We start from the raw sequence: 25666 nt of genomic DNA on the forward strand, positions 1-25666 counted from the left end.
ACAACGCTGCGCTGGCCTTCCTGGCCGAAGTGGTGTCCTCCCAGCAGCTCTCCAGCTTCTCCTGGCCCCCGGGGGAGTTCGCCCTTCCAGAGACCCGGAACAAGGTGCTTCACCTGGCCTGGAACTCCCCCCAGCACCTGGCCTGGTTCCGGAAGACAGTCGTCAGCCTGCAGATACCCAGCTGGGGCCTGCCCGCTGACACAGGTGGTTTGCTTTGGGTCTGTTGACTTGTGATTTTTATGCCCTAAAACTGCTGAAATGACATCTGTTTACATTGTCCCCTCACCACCTCCACCACCCCCAGCCTCCTGGCCCCTGCTCCTCCATCTTCCAGTAATCCGACCAGATCCCAACATCGTGCCACAGCCAACCCCATCTCATGTCCCGCCTGGAGAACCTCCTGGAGAGGGTGCGCTGCTCCACGGCTGCAGCCCAGAACCACTGAAAAGAGAAAGAATAAACAAAGTTTTCAGCAGGATTTGAGAGAATAAACTTTTGTATGAGGAAAGCAAGAGCCATGAATTAAAAAGCCTTTATTGCTTTGGAATTTGTAAAGAGCTAAACCTAATCCCAAGACTCCTGTATTGCTGTTCCAGATGCCATTACGGAGGATGGAGAGGTCCTGGTCTACTTCCCCAAGGAGGGACTGAAGAACTTCCAGCCCCCTGCAGAGTGGACGGAAGAGGTTGACTTGCAGCTCTCCCTCGGCCGGATCCCCCCACACCCTGCCCCACCTTCGACTTCACACACACCCCCTCGCCCCAGAAGATCCTCCACAGTCTCCAGGATGAGAGGGCCCACAGCCAGGGGTGTGAGGAGCAGCTGCAGCGCTGGCTAGAAGTGGCTAACTCTCCATGACTAACTGCATGGCCCCCATCGGTACTGCTGCTGCACAGGTACAATGTTAAGATGGCGCCGAAGAGGATGGCTGACGTTTTACATTTACCTAACCAACTGTGCTATTTTGTTAGTTTTTTTTGCGTTGTTTGTACATAATGTTGCTGCTACCGTCTCTTATGACCGAAAATAACTTCTGGACATCAGAACAGCAATTACTCACCATGCACTGGAAGAAGCTTTTTCCTTTAACGAGTCCGACGAGAAGGATACACTGCTTTCCCGGGAACAGGCCCAAATCCCTGTCATTTGAGGGGGCGGCAGGTAGCCTAGTGGTTAGAGCGTTGGAACAGAAAACCGAAAAGTTGCTAGATCAAATCCCCGAGCTGACAAGGTAAAAATCTGTTGTTCTGACCCTGAACAAGACAGTTAACCCACTGTTCCTAGGCTGTCATTGTAAATAAGGATTTGTTCTTAACTGACTTGCCTAGTTAAATAAAAGGTGAATATCTGTAGGAGAATTAGTAAATTCCCACTGCCATCCGTTACGATTATCCTACCAACGGGACATTAAAAACGGTAATATCTTATGTTTCACCATGTCTTGGCTGAACGACGACAGCAGAGCAGAGAATGCACCAGCAGAGCAGAGAATAAGCTACGTCTGGTACGACGAAGGGTGGGGTATGTGTATTTTTGTCAGCTAGTGCGCAATGTCTAATATTAAAGAAGTCTCGAGATATTGCATGCCTGAGGTAGAGTACCTTATGATAAGCTGTAGACCAAACTATCTACCATGAGAGTTCTCATCTATATTATTCGTAACTGTCTATTTACCAGCACAGACCGATGCTGGCACTAAGACCGCACTCAACCAACTCTATAAGGCCATAAGCAAACAAGAAAATGCTCATCCAGACGTGCCATTCCTAGTGGGAATTTAATGCATGCAAACTTAAATCAGATTTACCAAATTTTTACCTGCATATCACATGTGCAACCAGAGGAAAATAATCTCTAGACCACCTTTACTCCACACACAGAGATGCATACAAAGCTCTCCCCCACCCTCCATTTGGCAAATCTGACCATAATTCTATCCTCCTGATTCCTGCTTACAGGAAGTACCAGTGACTCGCTCAATACGGAAGTGGTCAGATGACGCAGATGCTACGCTACAGGACTGTTTTGCTAGCACAGACTGGAATATGTTCCAGGATACATCCGATGACATCGAGGAGTACACCAACTTAGTCATCGGCTTCATCAATAAGTACATTGACGACGTCATCCCCACAGTGACCGTACGTTCATATCCCAACCAGAAGCCATGGATTACAGGCAACATCCGCATCGACCTAAAGGCTAGAGCTGCCGCTTTCAAGGAGGGAGACACTAATCCGGACTCTTATAAGAAATCTGGCTATGCCCCCAGACGAACAATCAAACAAGCAAAGCATCAATACAGGACTAAGATTGAATCCTACTACATCGGCCCTGATGCTCGTCCGATGTGGCAGGGCTTGAAAACTATTACGGACTACAAAGGGAAACCCAGATGCGAGCTGCCCAGTGACGCGAGCCTACCTACCAGACGAGCTAAATGCCTTTTTAAGCTCGCTTCGAGGCAAGCAACACTGAAGCATCCACGAGAGTACCAGCTGTTCTGGATGACTGTGTAATAACGCTCTCGGTAGCCGATGTGAGCAAGACCTTTAAATAGGTCAACATTCACAAAGCCGCAGGGCCAGACGGATTACCAGGACGTCTACTCGAAGCATGCGTGGACCAACTGGCAGGTGTCTTCACTGACATTTTCAACCTCTGCCTGACCAAGTCTGTAATACCTACATGTTTCAAGCAGACCACCATAGTCCCTGTGCCCAAGGAAGCGTCGGTACCTACACACGTAGGTAGGCATGAAGTGCTTTGAAAATGCAGGTACGTTGGGTATTGGCGAGCCATGATATACATAATGTCGCTCATCTCTTGCATTATGGGTCGAATACTTGGACCCAAAAGAAGCAATTTAAAAAAAAAACTAAAAAGCAAGTTTAATTACTGACCTGTTATTTTCTGACATGCTGTCTGACTGTTCCTACAGGGGACCAGTGGATCACAGCTATGGGACACAGCTTTTGCAGTACAGGCCTTTCTAGAGGTGATATATTCATATTACGCTACAAAGACTACAACAACTCCACTTTACTTGTTCACCATGCTATATGTTCTGCTCAAATTACTCTCCATTAATGTGATGATTGATAGCTGGAAATAAGTCAAATTTAAGAGGATGATGTTTTGATGTTCACATTTCTAATGTTTGTGTTTTTTTACAATTGGGGTCTTTCAGGCAGGGGATCAGGACAGCCCCAGTTTAGAAGAGTGCCTTAAACACGCCCACCAGTTCCTAACCATCACACAGGTGAGAGTCTAGTATATTTGCTCAGAACACCTTGACAGCACCCATCCCTCTGTTCCATTCTCAAAATATTTGGTTTGATCTCTCTGTTCACTAGGCTAGAACAACACCTGTTGTTTTCCTATGCATTCTTCCTGATCTGACCAGTTTTACCCTTCAATCAGATACCTGATGACTACTGAATACCAGAACTACTTCCAATAATCAGAGGAAGTATATGTGTGTGTGTGTCTAAGGCACTGCATTATGGAACGCCGTAAATAAGCTTTTAATTTGACACGTTAAATAACAGTTTAATTGTTGAATGTTGTGTTGGACCGCAACTTCTGGGGTAGCTAGCTAGCGTTAGCTTGGTACCTAGCTAGCACCAATATAATCAGCCTGAAAACAATGACCTGTAGAAACTGCAGTCATTTTCATTATTCTTGGAAATGAATTAGGAATCCTTGTAAGTATTAGCTAGGTAGCGACTTGTTGTTCGCCTATTGAAATTGAACTTCAGTTCATGAAAATAAATAACTAGCCAGCTACTTAAACCCTGTTGCCCAAAGCGAACGTTATAAACAGCCAGCTAGCTTCATGAGGCTTGACCTGACCGGGTTAATTTGTGAAGCTTTGCCTTCAAAATAAAAGTACCTCTTTGAAAGTGATGCAGAAGGTTACAATTGGTGGAATCATGCCATATTTAGACGAGATAATGTTAAACAACGTTGGAATGTGACGCAATGAAATGGGTTATCAGTCTACTCGGCGACACCTACAGAACACAACTGTGAAGAGTTTACACAAATATCAGTCTACTCAATTCCCAATATATGTTTTTCCCAACGTCGTTCTCAGAGTTATCAGACTCAAACACCAACGCAGTATTGTTTTTCCTCTGGAATAGTGTTCAATACACATAGGTTGACAATAAATGTGGTTCAATTCACAGTTTCACAATAAGAGCTACGACGCTAATGTTCTCTGGGTGTCACTGAGTAGACTGGTACCCCATGTCATTGATCCACAATCCATAGGTAAGGCTGTACAGTGAAATAAGTACGACCCCAATGCTATTCTAAAGTCAAATTAACAAATTATCTTACGTTGATTTTAACATATAACATTCCATCCTTGTTTAGCATGACCTATTCAATTATGGCATAATTCTACTATTTGTATTCATTTGCATCACTGTCAATTACATACTTTTTTTTTGAAGGCTAACCCCAAAGTCCACTGTTGTGGCAAATCCTTATTGTGGCTAGATTCACATAGATGGGTCCGACCACCATTAATCAAATAAGAACTGTCTTATAAATTTGGGTTATTTTAGATGATGACACCTAGCTATATAGTTAACTAGCTAACTATAGCTACTGAAACAGATTATGCAGTTTTGCTATGTTTTTGGTGAAGAACATTGTTTGCATTTTTATGACCAGCACTGTAGGTTGTCCCAACTTTACCAGCATCATAGCATACGTATCGATGAATCGTTGTGACATATGAAATACGAGTGATAGTGATAATAACTACGTAAAATAATGATGAACGTGTTACATTATTATGTGATGTGCAGTCGTATTCAGGTCCTGACAAGCTAATTTGACACGTCAAATAGTGTTATTTGACACGTGTATCTTTTTTGACACGCAAAGAATCCAGGCTGTATCACAACTGGCCACGATTGGGAGTCCCATAGAGCGGCGCACAACTGGCCCAGCGTGGTCCTTGTTTGGCCGGTGTAGGCCGTCATTGTAAATAAGAATTTGATCTTAACCTACTTGCCCAGTTAAATAAAGGTTCAATAAAATAAAGATGTGCTAATAAAGATGTGCACATGAATGTTTGTGTCTGTGCATGCTTGTTTATCAGGGAGGGTTCCCCTTCAGCACACGGGACTGTTGCTGGATCTTGAAGTCAGTGATGCTTCTGCAGTAACACTGTCCCTTCATAAATCGTCACGTCTCCTTAGAACCCTTGTGCGACGCTGTCAGTGTGGTCAGTGGCATTACCAACTACTTCTATCTACTATACAACCAATCACAGTTTTTAACACAAGTTGATATACCATGTGTCAGAGTCTGATCTTGTGGTAGCGATGCTGACTTTGGACTGGATATCCCCCCGTAGTGACGAGGGGTTTAGAATCACAGCCCTTCGTGTGTGTGTTCCCAATTTTTCATACGTCTTCCTTCTACTATCTTGCCAACTTTAAACTACTTTCAAGGCGATATCTCAAGATGCTGATAATAATGCTATCACTGTTCATGTTCGATTCCATCATCCAACAAAGCTTCCAGTCTCCGGTATGTCATGGCTGCGTGTTAGTCAGTACTCTCTCCTTGTCTCCTTTACATCATGATTAGTTCCAGGAGTTTTCCTGACCAGAGAAAATATCGGGCATCTAGTTATAGGCTATTATGGGTCAGAGGGTAACGAGGTATAACTTTAGCCCTACTCATGACAGCTGATGGGTGAGAGAATATGGATAGGTCTCCTCCATGTTTCTTCCATCTAACAAGTCCAGATCAGTAGTCACAGAAGAAAGGATATAAGTAAAGGAGGCTATTAAAGACTGTCGGTACTCTGGCTGTGACTTGAATGCCAATTTCGTGACCCTGATTTGAATGCCGTACCACTGGGCACAAACGTCAATTCAATGTCTTTTCCATTTTGGTTCAACGTAACTTCATTGAAATTACGTGGGAACAACTTTGATTCAACCAGTGTATGTGCCCAGTGGGATGTTGTTGTTTATGCCTCTGTGTCATATGAACTTTTCAGTAATGTGTTCATTCTTGATGTCGTGTGTGTAGCCAGGTCCTGGGGAGTGTGCTTCACCTGTGGGGTTTGGTTCGGCTTGGAGGCCTTGGCCTGCATGGGTCATAGCTACCACAATGGGTAAGGATCCTTATTGCTGGAGGAAATATCGGTGGAATCTTTTTCAAACCGTTACAAATACATATCTCTCTCCCTCTACCTCTATGTCCCTCTCCCTCTATGTCCCTCTCCCTCAATGATGTATATAATGTAAACCCTGGATTGTAGATGCTATCTATTGGCCATTGAGAGGCTTTGAAGCCACCGGTTGGCAATATTGGCACTCCACAGTAGGAGCAGACCCCCATAGTATTGTGACAATAACATTTGTAATCAATTTTTTTTAAATGTTTTTAAATATACTTTCATTTTTTAAAGTTTAGTTCACATAATCTAATTTAAACGTATGCATTAAGGTGTCTGTAATAGAATACATGTGGCAAAAACAAATGTAGACATTAATAAATGAATTCTCTACAATGGTGGGGGAGTGCCAAGATGGAGGCACAGTGGCTTCACCACAGCGCCGCCTATCAATCATCTAGTGTATATATAATCCCCTCCCCCCTTTCTGACTCTCTCTCTTGCGGCTCACTGTGGTGTGTGGGGAGGTACAGAGAGCCTGTGACTTCCTGATGGCCCTCCAGATGAAGGACAGGGGGCTGGGGGTGAGGACTTTGAGTCCTGTGAGCAACGTCGCTGTGTCCAGAGCGGTAACTCCCAGATCCTCAACACCTGCTTGGCCTCATGGCTGCCAGGTAACTGCCTATGTAACTGCCTTGTAACAACCTATGTAACTGCCTTGTAACTACCTATGTGACTGCCTTGTAACAGCCTATGTAACTGCCTTGTAACTACCTATGTGACTGCAACTAAACTTCCTATAGACGGGTTGGTTGTTTAGCAACAAAACTAACGCTTGCTTAACTATGGGGCAAAAGAGACAGGGTTGGTTTAGATTTGTGAACAACATGTATACTAAATTTTGTGTCCATTGTTTATTGAAAACATTAATAAATGTGTACAATGAGCACTTATCTCTCAACTACATCGTTACAGTTGTTGGTTAGATAGCTAACGAATTTTTGCCATATTAGCATAGATGTGACATCAGTCCATCCACCTCAAAACAAGACATGGCTTCAAGAACAAGATGAAAATAGCTGAAAAGACTCACCTACGATTCCCCAAATGGCAGCTTCTTGTCATCAAGAATCACAACAACACACCGACTTCTGCCCCATTGAAGCATGCACATGGCTTTCGTGACGTTGTCAACTAACTCGTCTATGTAAATAAACCATAACATTTGATAAATAAAACACTTTAGACATGTCAGGAGTAAACCCACCACCTCTCCTGTTCTTTGGGAGATATCCAGATGCCAAGGTGATTGAGTGAGGAATACAGCTGTTGATTGACAAGCAGCTGCCCAATGGAGACTAACCACCACGCGTCCTGTCATACTGTGCTCAGTGCTTTGCTCCACCCGAGCTTTAAATCAAATACAACAAATGTAGACTTTACTGTGAAATGCTTACTTTAGTATGAAGTTGTCACATTGTTCAGAATAATTGCCCTCTGTCTGTCTTGTACATCTGTATTGAAGCAAATGGTTTCTGTGTTTTGTTTCTTGAAGACCAGAACGCTGTGGGGAGAAATTCTAGAAGAGAGACATACTGCAATAAATAACCAGAAGCTTTATAGATTACCCAAAAATCTATTTTGTCCTCAGGAGAGCATCTCGAGGATGTTCAATAAGAACTGTGCCATCAGCTACACCTCCTACAGGAACGTATTCAGTGTGGACGCTGTGCCGCCTTCTCCAACCTTTACCTTTACCCCTCCAGCCCTCTGGCTGTGAAGGTCAAGCTGTGAGGTCAGGAGTCAGCAGATGTGTGCTCAGTGTAATTTCTGAAATCTTTACATAAAGGACAGTGGGATGCTAATGAAAGGTGCTGAAACAGGAGTCCTGAAATGACCTCAACCCTGGGATTACTTTACCATGCATGCTATTTAACATTCTTTTTGCCTTACGTTTTTGGTGGGACTGAACTCGTTGAAACAACCTTTTAGCTGAGAAATAGTGTCATTTTGGCTCCTGTATTATGACATTAAATCGATACATACATAAATCATCAGTCTGTAAATAGTGCTGAAATAGAAAAATGTCCATGTTTCCTATTAATATTAACCTTAGTTTCTGAAAATATATTGATCAGTGGCAGTCAGTGCCGTTTAAGATGAGGGAGGACTGTTTTTTTTCATGAGCATGGCCGTGTTTCGATTACAGTATATTGAATGACTCATTCATATTCCAGTCACCCAGTTCAATGTGACAGCGATAGGTTTAGGCTACGACATGAAACTCAAATGTTCCCTATTGTAACGAAGTGCGGGAAACAAGTGAGTGGTTTAATGAAAAAAAAACGCAACATAATCCAAAACAAACACGAACAACGCACAGACATGAAACTGAAACAGAAACAATGACGCCTGGGGAAGGAACCAAGGGGAGTGACATATATAGGGCAGGTAATCAAGGAGGTGATGGAGTCCAGGTGAGTGTCATATTGAGCTAATGCGCGTAGTAACGATGGTGACATGTGTGCGCCTTAACGAGCCGCCTGGTGACCTAGAGGCCGGAGAAGGAGCACACGTGACGGTGACCCCTCCCCGACGCGTGGCCCCAGCCGCAGGACGTCAAACAAGATGACGATCCCGGGGATCAGGAGCGGACCGGTTACCTCTGCTAAGGCACAGGAGCATGGCAACCTAGAGCGCCGGAGAGAGAGCATACCCGACAGTACCCCCTCTACAGCGCTTTCGGCTCCAGCCGAAGGACGCCAACCACAGAGTGTCATGTTGCGCTAATGCGCGTAACGATGGTGACAGGTGTGCGCCATAACGAGCAGCCTGGTGACCTAGAGGCTGGAGAGGGAGCACCTATACCCTTCACGAGAATGCTACAACCTAACCTTTGAATGAAAGTTTACATCGTAGGTGCACTAAGGTTGAGAGACAAATTTGAGGTGACAGACCGTGAAATTCAATATGCCTTGCACACTTGCCTGCATCTAGCTGATATACAGTACCACAAAAAAAATCTACATTGTAGAATAATAGTGAAGACCTCAAAATTATGAAATAACACATATGGAGTCATGTAGTAACCAAAAAAGTGTTAAACAAATCTAAATATATTTTAAAAATATTTTGCCCTGATGCCAGCGTTGAACACTCTTGGCATTCTCTCAGCCTGCTTCACCTGGAATGCTTTTCCAATAGTCTTGAAGGAGTTCCCACATATGCTGAGCGATTGTTGGGTACTTTTCCTTCACTCTGCGATCCAACTCATCCCAAACCATCTCAATTGGATGAGGTCAGGTGATTGTGGAGGCCAGGTCTGATGCAGCACTCCATCACTCTCCTTCTTGGTCAAATAGCCCTTACACAGCCTGGAGGTGTGTTGGGTCAATGTCCTGTTGAAATACAGATGGGATGGTGTATCGCTGCAGAATGCTGTGGTAGCCATGCTAGTTAAGTGTGTCTTCAATTCTAAATATATCACAGTGTCACCAACCATGCACCATCACACCTCCTTCTCCATGCTTCACGGTGGGAACCACACATGCATAGATCATCCGTTGACCTACTCTGCGTCCCACAAAGACATTGCAGTTGGAACCAAAAATCTTAAATTTGGACTCATCAGATCAAAGGACAGATTTCCACTGGTCTAATGTCCATTGCTCGTGTTTCTTGGCCCAAGCAAGTCTCTTCTTATTGGTGGCCTTTAGTAGTGGTTTCTTTGCAGCAATTCGATCAGGAAGCCCTGATTCACGCAGTCTCCTCTGAACAATTGATGTTGAGATGTCTCCCTGAAGCATTGATTTGGGCTGTAATTTCTGTGGCTGGTAACTTTATTGAACTTATCCTCTGCATCAGAGGTAACTCTGGGTCTTCCTTTCCTGTGGTAGTCCTCATGAGAGCCAGTTTCATCATAGCGCTTGATGGTTTTTGAGAATGCACTTGAAGAAACGTTCAAAGTTCAAGAAATGTTACGGATTGACTGACCTTCATGTCTTAAAGTAATGATGGACTGTCGTTTCTCTTTGCTTAGTTGAGCTGTTCTTGAAATAATATGAACTTGGTCTTTTACCAAATAGGGCTATCTTCTGGATAATACCCCTACCATGTCACAACACAACTGATTAGCTCAAACGCATTAAGAAGGAAATTAACTTTTAACCAGGCACACCTGTTAATTGAAATGCATTCCAGGTTGGAAAAGCATTCCTCATGAAGCTGGTTGAGAGAATGCCAAGAGTGTGCAAAGCTGTCAACAAGGCAAAGGGTGGCTACTTTGAAGAATATCAAATATTTTCTGATTTTTTTTACACTTGTTTGGTTACTACATGATTCCATATGTGTTATTTCATAGTTTTGATGTCTTCACTATTATTCAACAATGTAGAAAATAATACAAATAAAGAAAAACCCTTGAATAGTAGGTGTGTCCAAACTTTTGACTGGTACTGTTGGGTGTAATCATTAGTCCAAGAGTTTCTTTTGGACAAATTCAGGAATCTTTACCCCCATTTTGGCAAAGTACGTGAAACTGAAATTGAACAAAAATAACTCTCTCGCTTCTCCTTCATTTTGGAAGAAATTAATTTGTTCAAAACTGTTCAACTATTGTCTTTCTCTTTGAGTCAACTGTTCACCACATTTTATACAATGCAGTGCTAGCTATCTGTAGCTTATGCTATCAGTACTTGATTAATTCTCTGATCGTTTGATTGGGTGGACAATGTTAGTTCATGCTGCAAGAGCTCTGATAGGCTGGAGGACGTCCTCCGGAAGTTGTCACAATTACTTTGTAAGTCTATGGAAGGGGGTGAGAATCATGAGCTTCCTAGGTTTTGTATTGAAGTCAATGTACCCAGAGGAGAACGGAAGCTAGCTGTCCTCCGGCTACACCATGTTGCTACCCTACAGAGTGCTGTTGAGGCTGCTGTAGACCTTCTTTGCAAAATAGTGTTTTAATCAGTTATTTGATGACGTGATTATATGTAGTATCGTTTTATCTAAAAATGATAACTTATTAAAAAAAAAAGTTTTACATTTAAACATTTTATGAAATTCACTGAGTATGGTCCTCCCCTTCCTCCTCTGAGCCTCCACTGGTATTGATGTACTTGGTTTGTAATTAGATCATAATTTCAAATGCAGAATAAAATAACTATGGTTTCACTTAGACTATTTCTTTCTTGCTACCGCTGATGTTTGAGTGGGAGAATAATGTGAGTCAAACCTACCAACCAGTAGCCCCTGACCTGTCCTGCCTGTCATAAGTACATCAATCCCACACACAATTCACCTCCCCATGTGACATGCCTTTGCCCCTCAGGAGACTGTAAAGATTTGGCATGGGTCCCCAGATCCAACAAAAGTTCTACAGCTGCACCACCTGGTGTGGCAACTGTTCAGCACCCGACCGTAAGGGGCTACAAAGGGTAGTGCGTACAGCCCATGACATCACTGGAGCCAGGCTTTCTGCCCTCCAAGACCTATATACGAGGCGGTGTCAGAGGAAGGCCCAAAAAATTGTCAGACTCATTGTTCCCTCTTTCCTTACCAGTCTACCCGTCCCTGCCGCTGAAAAACATCCCCCATAGCATGATGCTGCCACCACCATTCACCTGTACTTATGTCAGTTGCCACGTCTGCTCCGGCTCCTCCTCCTGGCGCTCGAGGTCGCCAGACTGCTCATCATTACACACACCTGTCACCATCGTTGCACGCACCAGCGCTTTATCGGACTTGGACTCCATCACGTCATTGATTGCCTCCCCTATATCTGTCACTTCCTCAGTTTAATTTCTGTGTCTGCATTGATGTTGTTTTGTAGCTCTTGTCCAGACGCTGTTCTTGTTTAGTTTCCCTTCTCCCAGCGTCTGTAGTTACGGAATCATTACATCAGTACAGGTGCATTAAAGCTTGGACCGAAAGACTGAAAAACATCTATCTCAAGGCACCCGATTTACCCTGCACCTTAAAAGCTGCTGCCCCATATACATGGAATTACTGGTTACTTTAATAATGTTTACATACCGCTTTACTAATTTGATATGTATATACTGTACTGTATTTTAGTCAATGCCACTCCTAATATTTATATATTTTTACTTTTAGATACTACTGCACTGTTGGAGATATGAACACAACTATATCACTAGACCTGCAATAAAGTCTGCGAAATATCAAATTTGATTTGAACATTTGATTTAGGAATGGTGTTAGACGAATGATGAGCTGTGACTGGTTTTCTCCAGACATGGCGCTTTGCATTTAAGCCAAAGAGTTATATTTCTGTCACATCAGACCACATCATTTTTTGCTTTATCTGTCTTTCACATGCCTTGTTGCAAACTCCATGTGCTGTCATGTGCCTTTTTCTCAGGAGTGGCTTCTGTCTGGCCGCTCTCCCATAAAGCCCAGATTAGTGAAGTGCTGTAGAGACTGTTGTCCTTCTGGCAGGTTCTCCCATCTCAGCCAAGGAACTGTGTAGGGCGTCAGAGTGGTCATTGGTTTCTTGGTCACATCTTTGACCAAGGTCCTTCTTGCCCCGTTACTCAGTTTGGTCGGTCGGACGGACAGCTCTAGGCACAGTCTGGGTAGTTCAATATTTTTTTCCATTTCCCAATGATGGAGAGCACCGTGCTCTTGGAAACTTTCAACACCCTAGAAATTGTTTCATACCCTTTCCCAGACAGGTGTGTTTCTTTCTAAATCTTGTCCAAACAATTTAATTAGCCGTAGGTGGATTCCAATCAAGTTGTAGCGACATCTCAAGAATGAAAAGGAAATTGGATGCACCGGAGCTCAATTTGGAGTGTCATAGCAAAAGGGTATGAATACTTATGTAAAGGAGATATTTCTGTATTTCATTTTTCTAGGATCTTTTAAAACATGTTATCACTGTGTCATTATAGATTGTGTTTAGATGGGTGAGAAAAAAGATTGAATCCATTTTGAATTCAGGCTATATCACAAGAAAATATCGGATCGGTCAAAGGGTATGAATACTTTGATGGCCCAGTAAATTAGAAGGATTCCTCTGGGAAGCCAAGCAGACAACACTTCCTGGAACTACATCCCAGGAACTACACTACTTCTAAATGCTATGCCTCATTTTGAAACTTCAATTTGAAAATACCATGTTTTAAAAGATCTGTTAAGACCTGATTTATGTAGTTTAACATGTATCACGTTGAGTACTTTTGTTTACAAAGTGATAGCGGATTTTTAAATTTATTTTTAAAAGTATTTTTGGCCCAAGCTTAGCTCCAACTTGAGGAAAACGCATGCAAAAAGAGTGAATTTAAAATAGTGTTTGTTTCGTACAATGTCTTCTGAAAGTATTCAGACCTCTTGACTCTATTTTGTTACAGCTTTATTCTAAAATTGAATTGTCCCGAAACCACCCCTGCGTTGTCTTGGCTGTGTGCTTAGGGTCGTTGTCCTGTTGGAAGGTGAACCTTCGCCCCGGTCTAAGGTCCTGAGCAGGTTCTCATAAAAGACTAGTCTCCCAGTCCCTTCTGCTGAAAATCATCCTCACAGCATGATGCTGCCACCATGTATCATGCTTCACCGTAGGAATGGTGCCAGGTTTCTTCCACATGTGACGCTTGCCATTCAGGCCAAAAAGTTCAATCTTGGTTTCATCAGACCATTGGCAAACTCCAAACTCCAAATATGCCTTTTAATGAGGAGTGGCTTCCATCTGGCAACTCAACCATAAAAGCCTAATTGGTAGAATGTTGCAGAGATGGGAGAACCTTCCAGAAGGACAACCATCTCCACAGAGGAACTCTAGAGCACTGTCAGAGTGACCATCGGGCTCTTGGTCACCTCCCTGACCAAGGTCCTTTCCCCAGATTGCTCAGTTTGGCGGGGTGACCAGCTCTAGGAAGAGTCTTGGTGGTTCCAAATTTCTTCCATTTAAGAATGATGGTGGCCACTGTGTTGTGGTGGACCTTCAATACTGCAGAGAGCTCTACGGACAATCCCTTTGACCTCATGGCTTGGTTTTTGCTCTGACATGCACTGTCAACTCTGGGACCTTATATAAACAGGTGTGTGCCTTTTCAAATCATGTCCAATCAATTGAATTGACCACAGGTGGACTCCAATCAAGTTGTAGAAACTTCTCAAGGATGATCGATGGAGATTGCTGAGGATTTTTAAAATCCATTTTTGAATAACAAAACGTAACAAATGTGGAAAAAGTCAAGGGGTCTGAGTACTTTCCGAAGGTATTGTATGTGCTCTACAAAACCATGTCCCTCCTTGCTCATATGATTTGTTTTCTATCATAGTAATGTCAGCGAATAGTGAATATTGTCTGATTAAAATATTGTATCTGGTTTGTTTTATGTAGAATAATTAAATGATTCCCAGAGGAGAACATCTAATTTCTTGTTGTATGCTGAAATTATTAAAATAGATGTCCAATTATGTTTTTGATATTTCAGTTATTGTGGGCCTGGGGGAATGCTAATTTGTTTATGGGTATTTGTTTATCCAAGCCGGTCTATAATTTGAACCCTGCCTAGTTTCCTCATAAAGTCAAGCTTGCCTCAACAGTGATTTGTGGTGACCTAAAATCCAAATTGGTGAGTGTATGTATATATTGTCCCAGTAGATGGCAGTGTAGTGAATTCCCACTTTTAAATGCATCGAACGTTAATTTGATGGTGCATACGCCCCCAATGACTGTTACGAAGGTAACCAATCAGGAATAGTCTGTTGTCTGCTACCCAGGAAGAACTGTTCGTAAACTTGAACCATTTCTTGAAGCAGGCTGTGCTTTTCAAGCTAATTAGAGAAGGAAAAACTACACAATGTCAATAACTATTTTGAATTCTACGCACAGGTAGGCATACGTCTGCAAACGATTTAAATGTATGTTTAGTCGACGAGGACGCCGTGCATGTAGCTAGAAAAAAAGAAGAAAAAAAAAGTCTATATACAGTGAGTGCAAATGTTTAAAAAATAATAATTAATGTTAGGCGTACATAATAATTTTGTAAGCATTAAGGTATGTAATAGAAAATAAATGCATTCTATAGCTTCCAAAAATATTTTTTGAGAGTTTAACGTTAGCTGGCTAGCTTTATGTGGGGGTTTTTCAGAAGATACTGACAATACCATTACGCTTGTTAACACTGAGCTGCACTGGGGTCTGAACGCAATCATGGTTACACTTAGACACCATGTAACGAGTATGTGTATAAACCCTGGTTGACTGACAGAGGGCTTTGTATTGAAGCTACCACACAGCCATCTTGGTGGTACTCAATTGTAAAAAATATTTTTGGAAGCTATAGAATGCATTTATTTTCTATTACATACCTTAATGCTTACAAAATTATTATGTAAGCCTAACATTCATTATTTTTTTTAAAACATTTGCACTCACTGTATATAGACTTTTTTTTTCTTTTTTTCTACTGTATGTTTTGTTCATTCCATGTGTAACTCTGTGTTGTTGTATGTGTCGAACTGCTATGCTTTATCTTGGCCAGGTCGCAGTTGCAAATGAGAACTTGTTCTCAAATAGCTTACCTGGTTAAGTACAAATGTACAAATGTACAAAAAATACTTAAATACATGTAATTTTGTGCCTGAAACTTTTCATTGAAATGCAATAGAATTCCATTCATTGTAATAGAGGACTGGTTCTATTCGGGAGTGCCAATATGGTCAACTGGTGGCTTTAAAGCCCAATACATAGCATCCGCAATCCAGGGTTTAGATACATCATTGCCGTGGAGCCGGCGTGGGATGTAACCATGATTGCGTTCCGACCCCAGTGCAGCTCAGTGTAAACAAGCATAACAGTAGGTTCTTCCCCCAGGCCCACAAATCCACTGTCAGAATAGTTTGTCTAGCCTCCCGAGTGACAAGAGTGACGCAGTGGTCTAAGGCAGTGCTAGCTGTGTCACTAGAGATTCTGGCTTCAGCTGGCCGCGACCGGGAGACCCATGGGGCGGCGCACAATTGGCCCAGCATCGTCCGGGTCAGGGGAGGGTTTGGCCGACAGGGATGTCCTTGTCCCATCGCACACTAGCGACTCCTGTGACGGGCCAGGCACAGTGCAAGCTGACACGGTCGCCAGGTGTACAGTGTTTCCTCCAAACCCATTGGTGCGGCTGGCTTCCGGGTTAAGTGGGCATTGTGTCAAGAAGCACTGCGGTTGGGTTGTGTTTCGGAGGACGCACGGCTCTCGACCTTCGCCTCTCCTGAGTCTGTACGGGAGTTGCAGCGATGAGACAAGATTGTAATACCAATTGGGGAGAAAAAGGGGTACTTTAAAAAGTATAATAGTTTGTCTGAGTATACTGTGTTGTGTTGCTGCCCAATGGTGCTTCAACTCTCCATGCATGATTACAGTAGCTAATATCTTGACATTGCAATCATCAACCCATTAAACCTTGTTCACATGGGAGTGACTCAAATTAAATTGTTTGCTTATCTGATTTGAATCTGATATTTTTCCTGCTGTGTTAACAGCCAAAAAGCACATGGAATCATATTTCAAGCCACATTTCAAACCACCTTCATAGGTTTGAAATCCGATGCAAATCTGATTCCTGGCCATGTGAAAATAAGACTTTATTTTGCCCACAAGTGGTTTTTAGATTGTTATTTGGCATATCTTACTTGCTAGCTACTCTGACAGTTTTGAAAAAAAAAAACATGTGGTAGCTAACTAGCTTAATTATTTACAGACACATGAATGGGCTAAACTGCTACCTAGCTAGCTAATTGACTGCTGTGGCTAGCCAAAAAATGACTTGTTTTGAAAGTTCAATAATCTTATCCTTTGAGGCGTTTAAAAGTGGTCTTACACTATGATTTTTAACATTCAAAGCAACTGGGAAACGTTCATGGCAGGCATTGTCACCTTGGCTTGCTACACAACTCTTGAGTGATAGGAAGCATGAGCACCACCACCAATCAGCCTACACCACTGCATGCACACCCGTTGTTACTATGACAACTAGCGTAGACATGCCAGCAAATGGCTGCTGTCTGAATACACACGCACATCCTATTTGGTCAAAAGTAACTTGCTGTTTGGACCAATAATGTGTATCTGCTGACTGCGGTTACTACATGCCACACCTACTATGCTGCGCCCACACCATTGAGGCTGCTAATCGCTCTCTGGCTCATACTCCAGCACAGTCGGTGGCGGAAATGCACCTACTTTGGATGCCAACCAGGGCTCGACATTAAGGCTGGTCCGGAGCAAGTAAAAAATAAATCACAATATCAAACAATTACTCTGATCAGGCAGCTGTGCTGCCGCAGGGCAGTGTATGGTTGATATCCTGAGTAAATTGCCTATACTCCTATTTGCTATAACCTATTTCAATAAATATTTTATATTTACACAAAGCAAGAGAACAAAGGCAGAGCTGAGTCCCACCAAAGCAGCGCAAAATATCCGGTCACAATTTTGTTTTTTCTTCTCCCTGTCGAATGTTGGATGATCTGGGCCAATAGCCAAAGTCTATTTTTATAGCAGACACTCGGGTGTCTGATTTTTGTAAAAGGCCAAATGTTCTATTTTCTCTCAATTTGAAATGAATATGACTTGGCCTATTAAGAAACTCTTTCGGTTTAATTGCATGCTTAGATTTCTCCTGCCATGCTGTTTCATGATCAAACAATGAATGAATCAAACGGAGTCCTAGTTCTATCTCAAAGTTTTAAGTGCTTTTTTAAATAACTCCCAACACATGGGAGGCCTAAGGTAATAACGAGAGACAAAAGAAGCAATAGCAAGATATAAACATCGAATGAGAAATAATAAAAAAAAAAAAACTTAAGACAGAAATTATGCATGCGTGGCCAGAAAATAAATCCTTCCTTGTTATTGCAAACCAACGACCAAAAGCCTAATCCTACTAACTGAAATATCATTAAAGCATTAAGAGAAATTAAAGTTATGAAGAGGAATTTCCAAACTATACTAACAGTGTTTAATGGCCTAAAGTTGAAGCTTTTAAATGGGAACAATTAGTCGGAGTATATGCTATTCTCATTCACATATTTTGAATTACAAATATTTTAGGCCACAAGAAGTGAAATTGAGCAAACAATGCCAATATGGAAAAATCAAATGAGTCGTCAAAAGAACTTAGGCTACAGCTGAGGAATGCTTATGAAAGAAATGCATAGTTGAGCTAGGCCTATTTCCATATTATTTTAGCACTGTGCAACCTACCTACAACGCATATAGTAACCTAGGCCTAATATGAGCGGAAGATGAGGGAAAAATGTGAATCAGTTTATAATTATCCTGTTCTGAGAACAGCAGAGTTGCTTTTGACTATGTCACTGGCTCCATCTGTGTGCTTCTCCACACACAGGTAGCCAGATTGCTTCTGCACACACAGGTAGCCAGATTGCTTCTGCACACACGGGTAGCCAGATTGGCATAGCTGAGCAAAATAGGGGTGCTGAGTGTGCTGCAGCACCCTCTGAAAAATCTGATTTATTTTTATTTTTATGATTAATAAATAAGTATGTTTTTATTTTTCTCACAAGTACTGCATTGGGGCTTTACTAGTCCTTTATTAGTGACCGATATTGCCCTCTGTAGTGTGAAAAAAAAGAAAAATAATCTGCCCCTTTATTTTGGATGGCTGCTAGGGGCGATAACATCGTCTATGGCTGGGTTGTCAAACTCATTCCATAGAGGGCCTAGTGTCTGTTGGGTTTTCTGTTTCCCTTTCAATTAAGACCTAGACAACCAGGTGAGGGGAGTTCCTTACTAATTAGTGACCTTAATTCATCAAGTACAAGGGAGGAGCGAAAACCTGCAAATACTCAGCCCTCTGTGGAACAAGTTTGACAAGTGGACTATGGGTCTGCAGAATTTGTTCTTAGCTGACTTTCCTAGTTAACTTTTTATTTTTGATTTTATTTATTTTTAATCCCTACTATATATATATACTTCACTCATTTTCAGTCACCCTTTTGGCTGATGGTGTTACATACCTTTTTTTGTTGGGACAAGTGACTTAAGCATTTGGACAAGTAAAAAATGTGTCCAAAGGACAAGTGGCTAAAAAAGTTCATGTCAAGCCCTGGCAGCCACTGAAAACCCACCACCGAAGAAGAAAGAGGCTGGTAGCTAGATAGGCTAGGGGACACCGGTACACAGTGTGAAGGTTAGTGTGTGCTGGTGTCCTAGCTAGCAAACCAAACTGATTTGAGCATTAAGCCCTGCAGTGTGAACAAGGCTTTAGTCTTCCAATTTCAAATTGTGTTTCTCCAAAGAGACTGTACTTTCTAGCTAGTCCTTATTATAATGCAAGGTAGAATAAAAAAGCTTTTTAAATAAATCAAGCCTTGTCTTCTGCCGTTTGTCCTCTAACATTGTGAGCCAATATAACAGTAGGGAGGTCGAATGAATTGGCTGCTGCACAGTCACTATGGGAGCTCTTTCTAGAGCACCTGGTTAAATTGTGCATAAGAGCTTTTTTTTTTTATCTCAATGCTTAAACTAGTGATGGGGGGTCGCAGGACTTAGAACTATAAAAAATGTATTTCTCAAATGACACAAATCATTTGGAGTGGTCGCTCTATAAATGTCGCTGGCCACATACTAATACACGGATTAGACAGTCAAACTGTCATTTAAATAGCAGCCAACCGTTGTCACTGTTGATATTCTAAGGTGGGTCGTGATTCGTTTGAAAAAGTGGTTTGTTCCCTTTGGCAGACTCCCGAAATCAACATCCGCCATTCCAAAATATAGATAGCAGCCTTCAACAAATGTTTATCTAACCAACCTGTTAGATAAACCCAATGTATATGTAAGGGGCTTAATACAGTTGTATTCCAGCCACTAGGGGATACTCTGGTGAAGCCCATGGGAAGTAAAGTAATATAGTTTAAGTGAATTGGGAAGAGTAAGAATGAAAATTAAAGAAAGACTAAATGACTGTTACCTGTGCTGACATGATTAAAAGTGAAGTAAACCGTACTTTTCGCGTTGTAGTTTATATGATCCTTGGAAGTTTATATATATATATGTTATTCCACATTTCCATGTGACCTTTGTATAATGTACGTTTAAACAGAACATACAACCAAAAAATGTTGCCCTCGTTCTATTGATTTCAATATGTAATGATATGAGTGATTAACACACAAGTGTTGCGTTAATCTTAGTGCGTTGGTGACCCACCTCAATCATAAAGCAACACTTCAAAGTGTGGCTGGTTGTCTTCTACGAGTTGTCCACTACCACTAAAATTCCCAGGTTCCGTGTGGTTTTTGAGCTGTGCTAGTTTTAACAGAATGTCCATCCTGATTTTCCGCCTTCTCTCTCTATTGATTTCAATGTGAAATTGATATGAGTAATTGACAAAACAGCGCTGCGTTTCCCTTTCTGTTTTGGCGACCCCCGTATCAAAATCTAACACTCTGAAATATAGCTGACTGTCTCCTGCCGATTGTCCTCTAACCTGTGAGAAGAGAAAAAATCTCCTGTTTCCATGTTTTGTTTGTTGTTGTGTTAGTTTCAACAGCGTGTAACAACCAGATTTCCACCTAATCAATTTGTGATTTATTGCCGCTTGTCAAAACAATATGGCTTTTGGTGCTTGTACAGTTTTATAAGATGCTTTAAAAAAAAATACAAGTAATGATGGCTGCATTCTACCTTCATCATAAATTTCCAATGGTATTGTACTTAATCAGGTAAAAAAACTGCTGAATGAGTCCAAAAAAACGAGTTGCAATTGATTTATTTTGACGATATACCAGCAATCACCAAATCAGGTTCGCCCAGCCTAATAAGAGGTTATTATGTCCAAGTTTAGTGTTCATAGTGTTTAATCTCACCATTTTCACATCTTTCTTGTATTGTCTTTAGATTTAGGTCCCTCTGCAGATTGCAAAGAATTCGAGGGCAAATGGTAAGCACTTCAAATTTTTCTGTAAGACATTTAGCTAGCTATATGTGTGGTAATACTCCCTCCACAGAAGTGAAGGGGAGAGAGATGGACACACACGTTAAGCTATAGCTACAGTAGGTAACAGCACCACTTTATTGTATAGAATAGAAATCCTCTTCCTTTGGGTCAGGAGTTTAAGTCAAACCTGTCATGCTCGTCCTACTGCTATACCTAAATGTGTTTTCTTGTGTTGCATTGCCTTTTTTCTGTGTGTGTGTTTTTGGTAGCAGATGACGAGCCAGGCGGGAGCTGAGATACTGGTGGAGAAAGTGGGGAATGCTGGGGTGATTACCCTGAACCGCCCCAAAGCCCTGAACGCCCTCAACATGAACATGATACGACTCATGTACCCCCAGCTCAAGGTGAGCGTTAGTTGGTTAACACTGACTAGGCTACCTGTCACTGGGACAGGGGGCAAGGACAGGCAATAATATCAGTCCTGCTGCAAACAACGGCAGCGATCTGTAGGAGTAGTTCATTAAACGTGGCAAATTGTTAAATGTGGCTTACTGTTAAGGCCTCTAGCCACAGAAGGTAAACGGGAGCGTTTAAGGTTGCATTCAGCAAATTCAAATGTTTCAAAACCTGTTTTTAACCCTTTACACTCATGGGAATTGGCCTATATGGATAAGGATAAATTGAAGAGTTTCTTACAGATGAAATATGAGAAGCATATGCATAACCATGGTAGCAATTGAAAGGGAACAGTTTGGAGATAATGCGAAAATTATTAGGCCAACGGTGAGTACACAACAGTTCACAAGACTGAATCCAAACATTACACTGTTGATTTTATGTACATTTTACATTTACTGTACTTTTCGCTGCGTTTGTTGATAACAAAATCTGAAAACACTCTGGATACATTCAGTAACACGATAAGACTATTCCTGACAAATGTGGGGTAGGTGCAATGGTATTTATTATAATCCTCAATGTTTCATCTTTGAAAATAAATAGTCATCCGAATTTACGCCGTTTTCCTCACTTAGGAAACAAAAAAATTGCAAAAGATGCACAATTTACCGGAAGGGATGGGGGCTCACGTTCAGATCGGCTGTCAGTCAAAACCCGGAGCTCTGACGTCATGTATAGCATGTTACTGTACCGCCGCTACGTTCCAAATTAATTTAGGTTGTTTTTCATTACCCAAATCTGCCAATTCTAACCCGTATACGGGTATGAGTGGAAAGGGCTAATGTCAATGGAAAGTGGAACTTGGAAATGCTTCTATGTCTAAACACAAAAAATACTTAGCTTGAATGCGATCTGGGTTACATGGGCATTGCAATGGGCAATGTAACACCTTGTAATGTACCACGTGTAAACTTGGATAGCAGTCAGAATTGACTTGATCCACATAATGTACTCAAGCTGTTTTGAATCTGCTGCACGTTCCATTGTAGAAATGGGAGACGGACAAGGAGACTGATATTGTTATTGTCAAAGGAGCCGGTGGGAAAGCCTTCTGTGCTGGTGGAGACATCAGAGGTAAATAACAGACTGTCGAGAGTACACACGCATACTCGCACAGTATCTTGATATGTACTGAATATGTCGTCATCTTCCTTTTCAAAAGTGTCTTATCTCTGTGCTTTACTGAGTGCATTTTGTAATCACATTTCTTCCTAGCTGTGACTGAAGCAGGGAAGATAGGAGATGCTCTTGCTAAGAACTTCTTCCGTGAAGAATACATCCTGAACAATACTATTGGTACGTGTCCCAATCTCGCCTCTTCCATGATTCTGGTAGAGGGGAAACATTTTAGAACAAACAATATCCCTGTGTATTACAAAACGTTTGGTTTTCGTTGTGAATCTACAAGAACAGACCATTCTCTGATGAGACCAGTTATGTTTAGTATTTTGGGAGCACCAGTTTCTCTCCTTTTGTCTATCTGTTCTGTTTTGACTTATATTTTATTTGATCTTTTAAGGAACATATCAGAAGCCATATGTGGCCCTTATTGATGGGATAACAATGGGAGGGGTGAGTATCTTAAAAAAAAAATTAAAAAAATTTGGTTACAATTTTTGGCCCAGGTCACCAAGCATACAGATAGATGACATTGCATGTTATTGCTGTGGTGCACGTTTTCACCACAAGATGGCGACATGAGAGGGCACGATTAACACGATTTCCTGGGATCAGAGGGGCAGGGATGTTGTGTGGTCCTGGTGGTCATTCTGTCACGGCAGCTTGTCTCTGTAATCTCTCTTGGAGGGAAAAAAAAATGATGGAACAAAATAAAAACATAGGGGTAGGAGGGGAGGGCCTCTCAACCCAAACGCGGTTTGGCAAAACCCAACAAAATGGCAAATGGGTAACCGGTTGGTTCCCAAACTAGAATGGGTATTTGAATATGCTGTCATTTCGTGAATATCATGTCCCTTTTTGTATGCAGAAATAAAGTGAGAATGCTAAGCCTTTGAGCCATTGCCAGTGACCCAGTTTCGGGTTTATTTGAAATGACAATGTACCACAAACAAGGACAGATTTTTCCTTTGGTGGAAAACACTTGTACTGTGCGTGCATTAGACTACCGTTAGACATATGTCTCTCTATTATGCTTGGGAATAATTTTGAACCGATTTTCAAAATGATATCACTTTGAGCTGGTTTGCTGGTGTTTTTACAGTATTTCATTTCCCCCAAAAAGAATAGATATTATTTGTATGCATTTTTTTTGCTCAGGAAACTTGGGAGGCCAAATGAAGTTGCTCTAGAGTTTAATTTGTCCCTATAAATTTACATCACCCTTGTGTGTTTGCAAACATTGCTGCACCAGGGCGACGTGAGCCATATTGGTTGCAGAACATGGGGGAGTTCTCATAGACCGGAAACAAAAAAGCCTCTCTTTACATGTAGCTTAAGAGTGCATTTCACACTACTTTGGGATTATAATTTAATTTTAAGGCCTGTATGAATGTTGACCTTAATATAAGCTTTGTGTCATCATCGCAAATGAACTGCATTATACTTGCACTTCAACCCAACTTCAACTACTGCCTAGGTCAATGAGCGTTAACATTCTAGCTAACAACTGCTGCATCCAAAATAGGTATTTTGCAATGATATCAACCAAACATGATCTTAGCGACTGTTCAAGCAATAATCGTAAGCGTATGAGAAGTAATACCTACGTAAATCTAGGCTGTTGAATGGGCACAGATAGCGATGGTGGTCTTTCAAAAAATTGAGAGCATCAGTGCCTGAGGTCAGTGTGTCTGTACTGAAAAGGGGCCTATGGCCGAAGATTAATCTTTCATTGTGAGTGGTAATACACCGACCACCCTGCAGGTGTCAGTCATATGCTTTACATCCTGTAGTCCTGACCAGCTCCTTTTATTGTGAATTGATACCTAGCTGGGCTCTCATTGGTTAGGATGAGAAGTGGCGTAGACCAGAGCATGTTGCTGCCACTTGTTTTTTTTCTTTCATCCTCCTGTTAGACTCGCTTGGAATGGGAATGAATACCTTGTTGTCCTGCAGTTTGCTAGAGGAGGAGAGACACTAGCTAGAATTACACAGATGGTAATCATACCCTGAGCTGATGCCTAAGGCAGTCAATACAGCCATGAAAGCATACCGTTATCGGTCTTTCTGATATTAGAGTACAAGCCACTCCATCTTTTTTTTATATGAGTAGATCGTTTTGGAGTATAGGACTATAGAATGTCTCACTTATACGTACCTTGTTGTAACAACACATTTCGATCCACACAGATCCTTGTGAAGTCACGTCTGTAATTCTACAGTAGTAGTGCATTATTTTGCCCAGCCTGTCACTAGAAGTGATATATGATGGACGAGACACTGTGACAATAGTCCCACCCATCTGTCAGACTGTCAGCTGTGTGTCGCCTCCTCTTCCTCCCTGGTCCCTGCCCATCCTCTGTGTCCTGCATGTTTCACGGCTGCCCACCGAGGTCTCTGAGCACAGACGAGATGCGTGTGTCTATCGGGTTCAATGGTGTCGTGTGTTTGTTCTCGGTATCCCTCTGGCAGGGTGGAGTCACAGAAAGCTGTGAAAAATCTCTCTCACACACACACACACACACACACACACACACACACACACACACACAGCTATGTCAATGTTCTTGTGGAATATGAAAGGGTTGGACTCAGGCAGGCTACGTTCAGATAACTCTCCTTGTGCAGGGTCAGACTTAAAACAAATAAAATCAAACTATTTATCACATGCGCCGAATACAACATTTGTAGACCTTACCATGAAATGCTTACTTACCAACAGTGCAGTTCAAGAAAGAGTTTAGAAAATATTTACCAAATACGCTAAAGTAAAAAATGATAAAAAGTAACACAATAAAATGACAATAACGAGGCTACATACAGGGGGTACCGGTACCGAGTCAATGTCGTGGGTAAGGTTAGTCAAGGTCATTTGTACATGTAGGTAGTGGTGAAGTGACTATGCATAGATAAACAGCGAGTAGCAGCAGTGTAAAAAAAAACAAATGGAGGGGGGTGGTCAATGTAAATAATCCCGTGGCCATTTTGATTAATTGTTCAGCAGTCTTATGGCTTA

General features: G+C 41.9%; 1 protein-coding gene and 1 non-coding gene across 3 annotated transcripts in view; both read left to right on the forward strand.

Annotated features, from left to right (window-relative positions):
* The first annotated feature begins 2941 nt into the window (after positions 1–2941).
* LOC110505238 (uncharacterized) lies at positions 2942–8202 on the forward strand. The gene is made up of 5 exons (XR_002470717.3): positions 2942–2998; positions 3191–3262; positions 6064–6148; positions 6685–6825; positions 7707–8202. It is a non-coding gene; the product is annotated as an uncharacterized LOC110505238 (transcript).
* Positions 8203–14831: 6629 nt separating this feature from the next.
* Positions 14832–25666, forward strand: part of LOC110520011 (3-hydroxyisobutyryl-CoA hydrolase) — a 50762-nt gene continuing 39927 nt past the window's right edge. Inside the window, exons 1-6 of one of the 2 annotated variants that reach the window (XM_021596969.3) lie at positions 14832–15008; positions 21033–21075; positions 21345–21476; positions 22521–22605; positions 22747–22827; positions 23051–23103. In XM_021596969.3, coding sequence (XP_021452644.3) covers positions 14977–15008; positions 21033–21075; positions 21345–21476; positions 22521–22605; positions 22747–22827; positions 23051–23103 — 426 coding nt within the window. In that variant the 5' untranslated portion in view covers positions 14832–14976. Of the gene's footprint in view, positions 15009–21032; positions 21076–21341; positions 21477–22520; positions 22606–22746; positions 22828–23050; positions 23104–25666 lie in introns of both variants that reach the window. The other variant, XM_021596968.3, reaches the window with a different exon arrangement.

Source organism: Oncorhynchus mykiss, chromosome 3 (genome assembly GCF_057628025.1).
Source record: "Oncorhynchus mykiss isolate SJ-2025 chromosome 3, ASM5762802v1, whole genome shotgun sequence".
Taxonomy (NCBI): domain Eukaryota; kingdom Metazoa; phylum Chordata; class Actinopteri; order Salmoniformes; family Salmonidae; genus Oncorhynchus; species Oncorhynchus mykiss.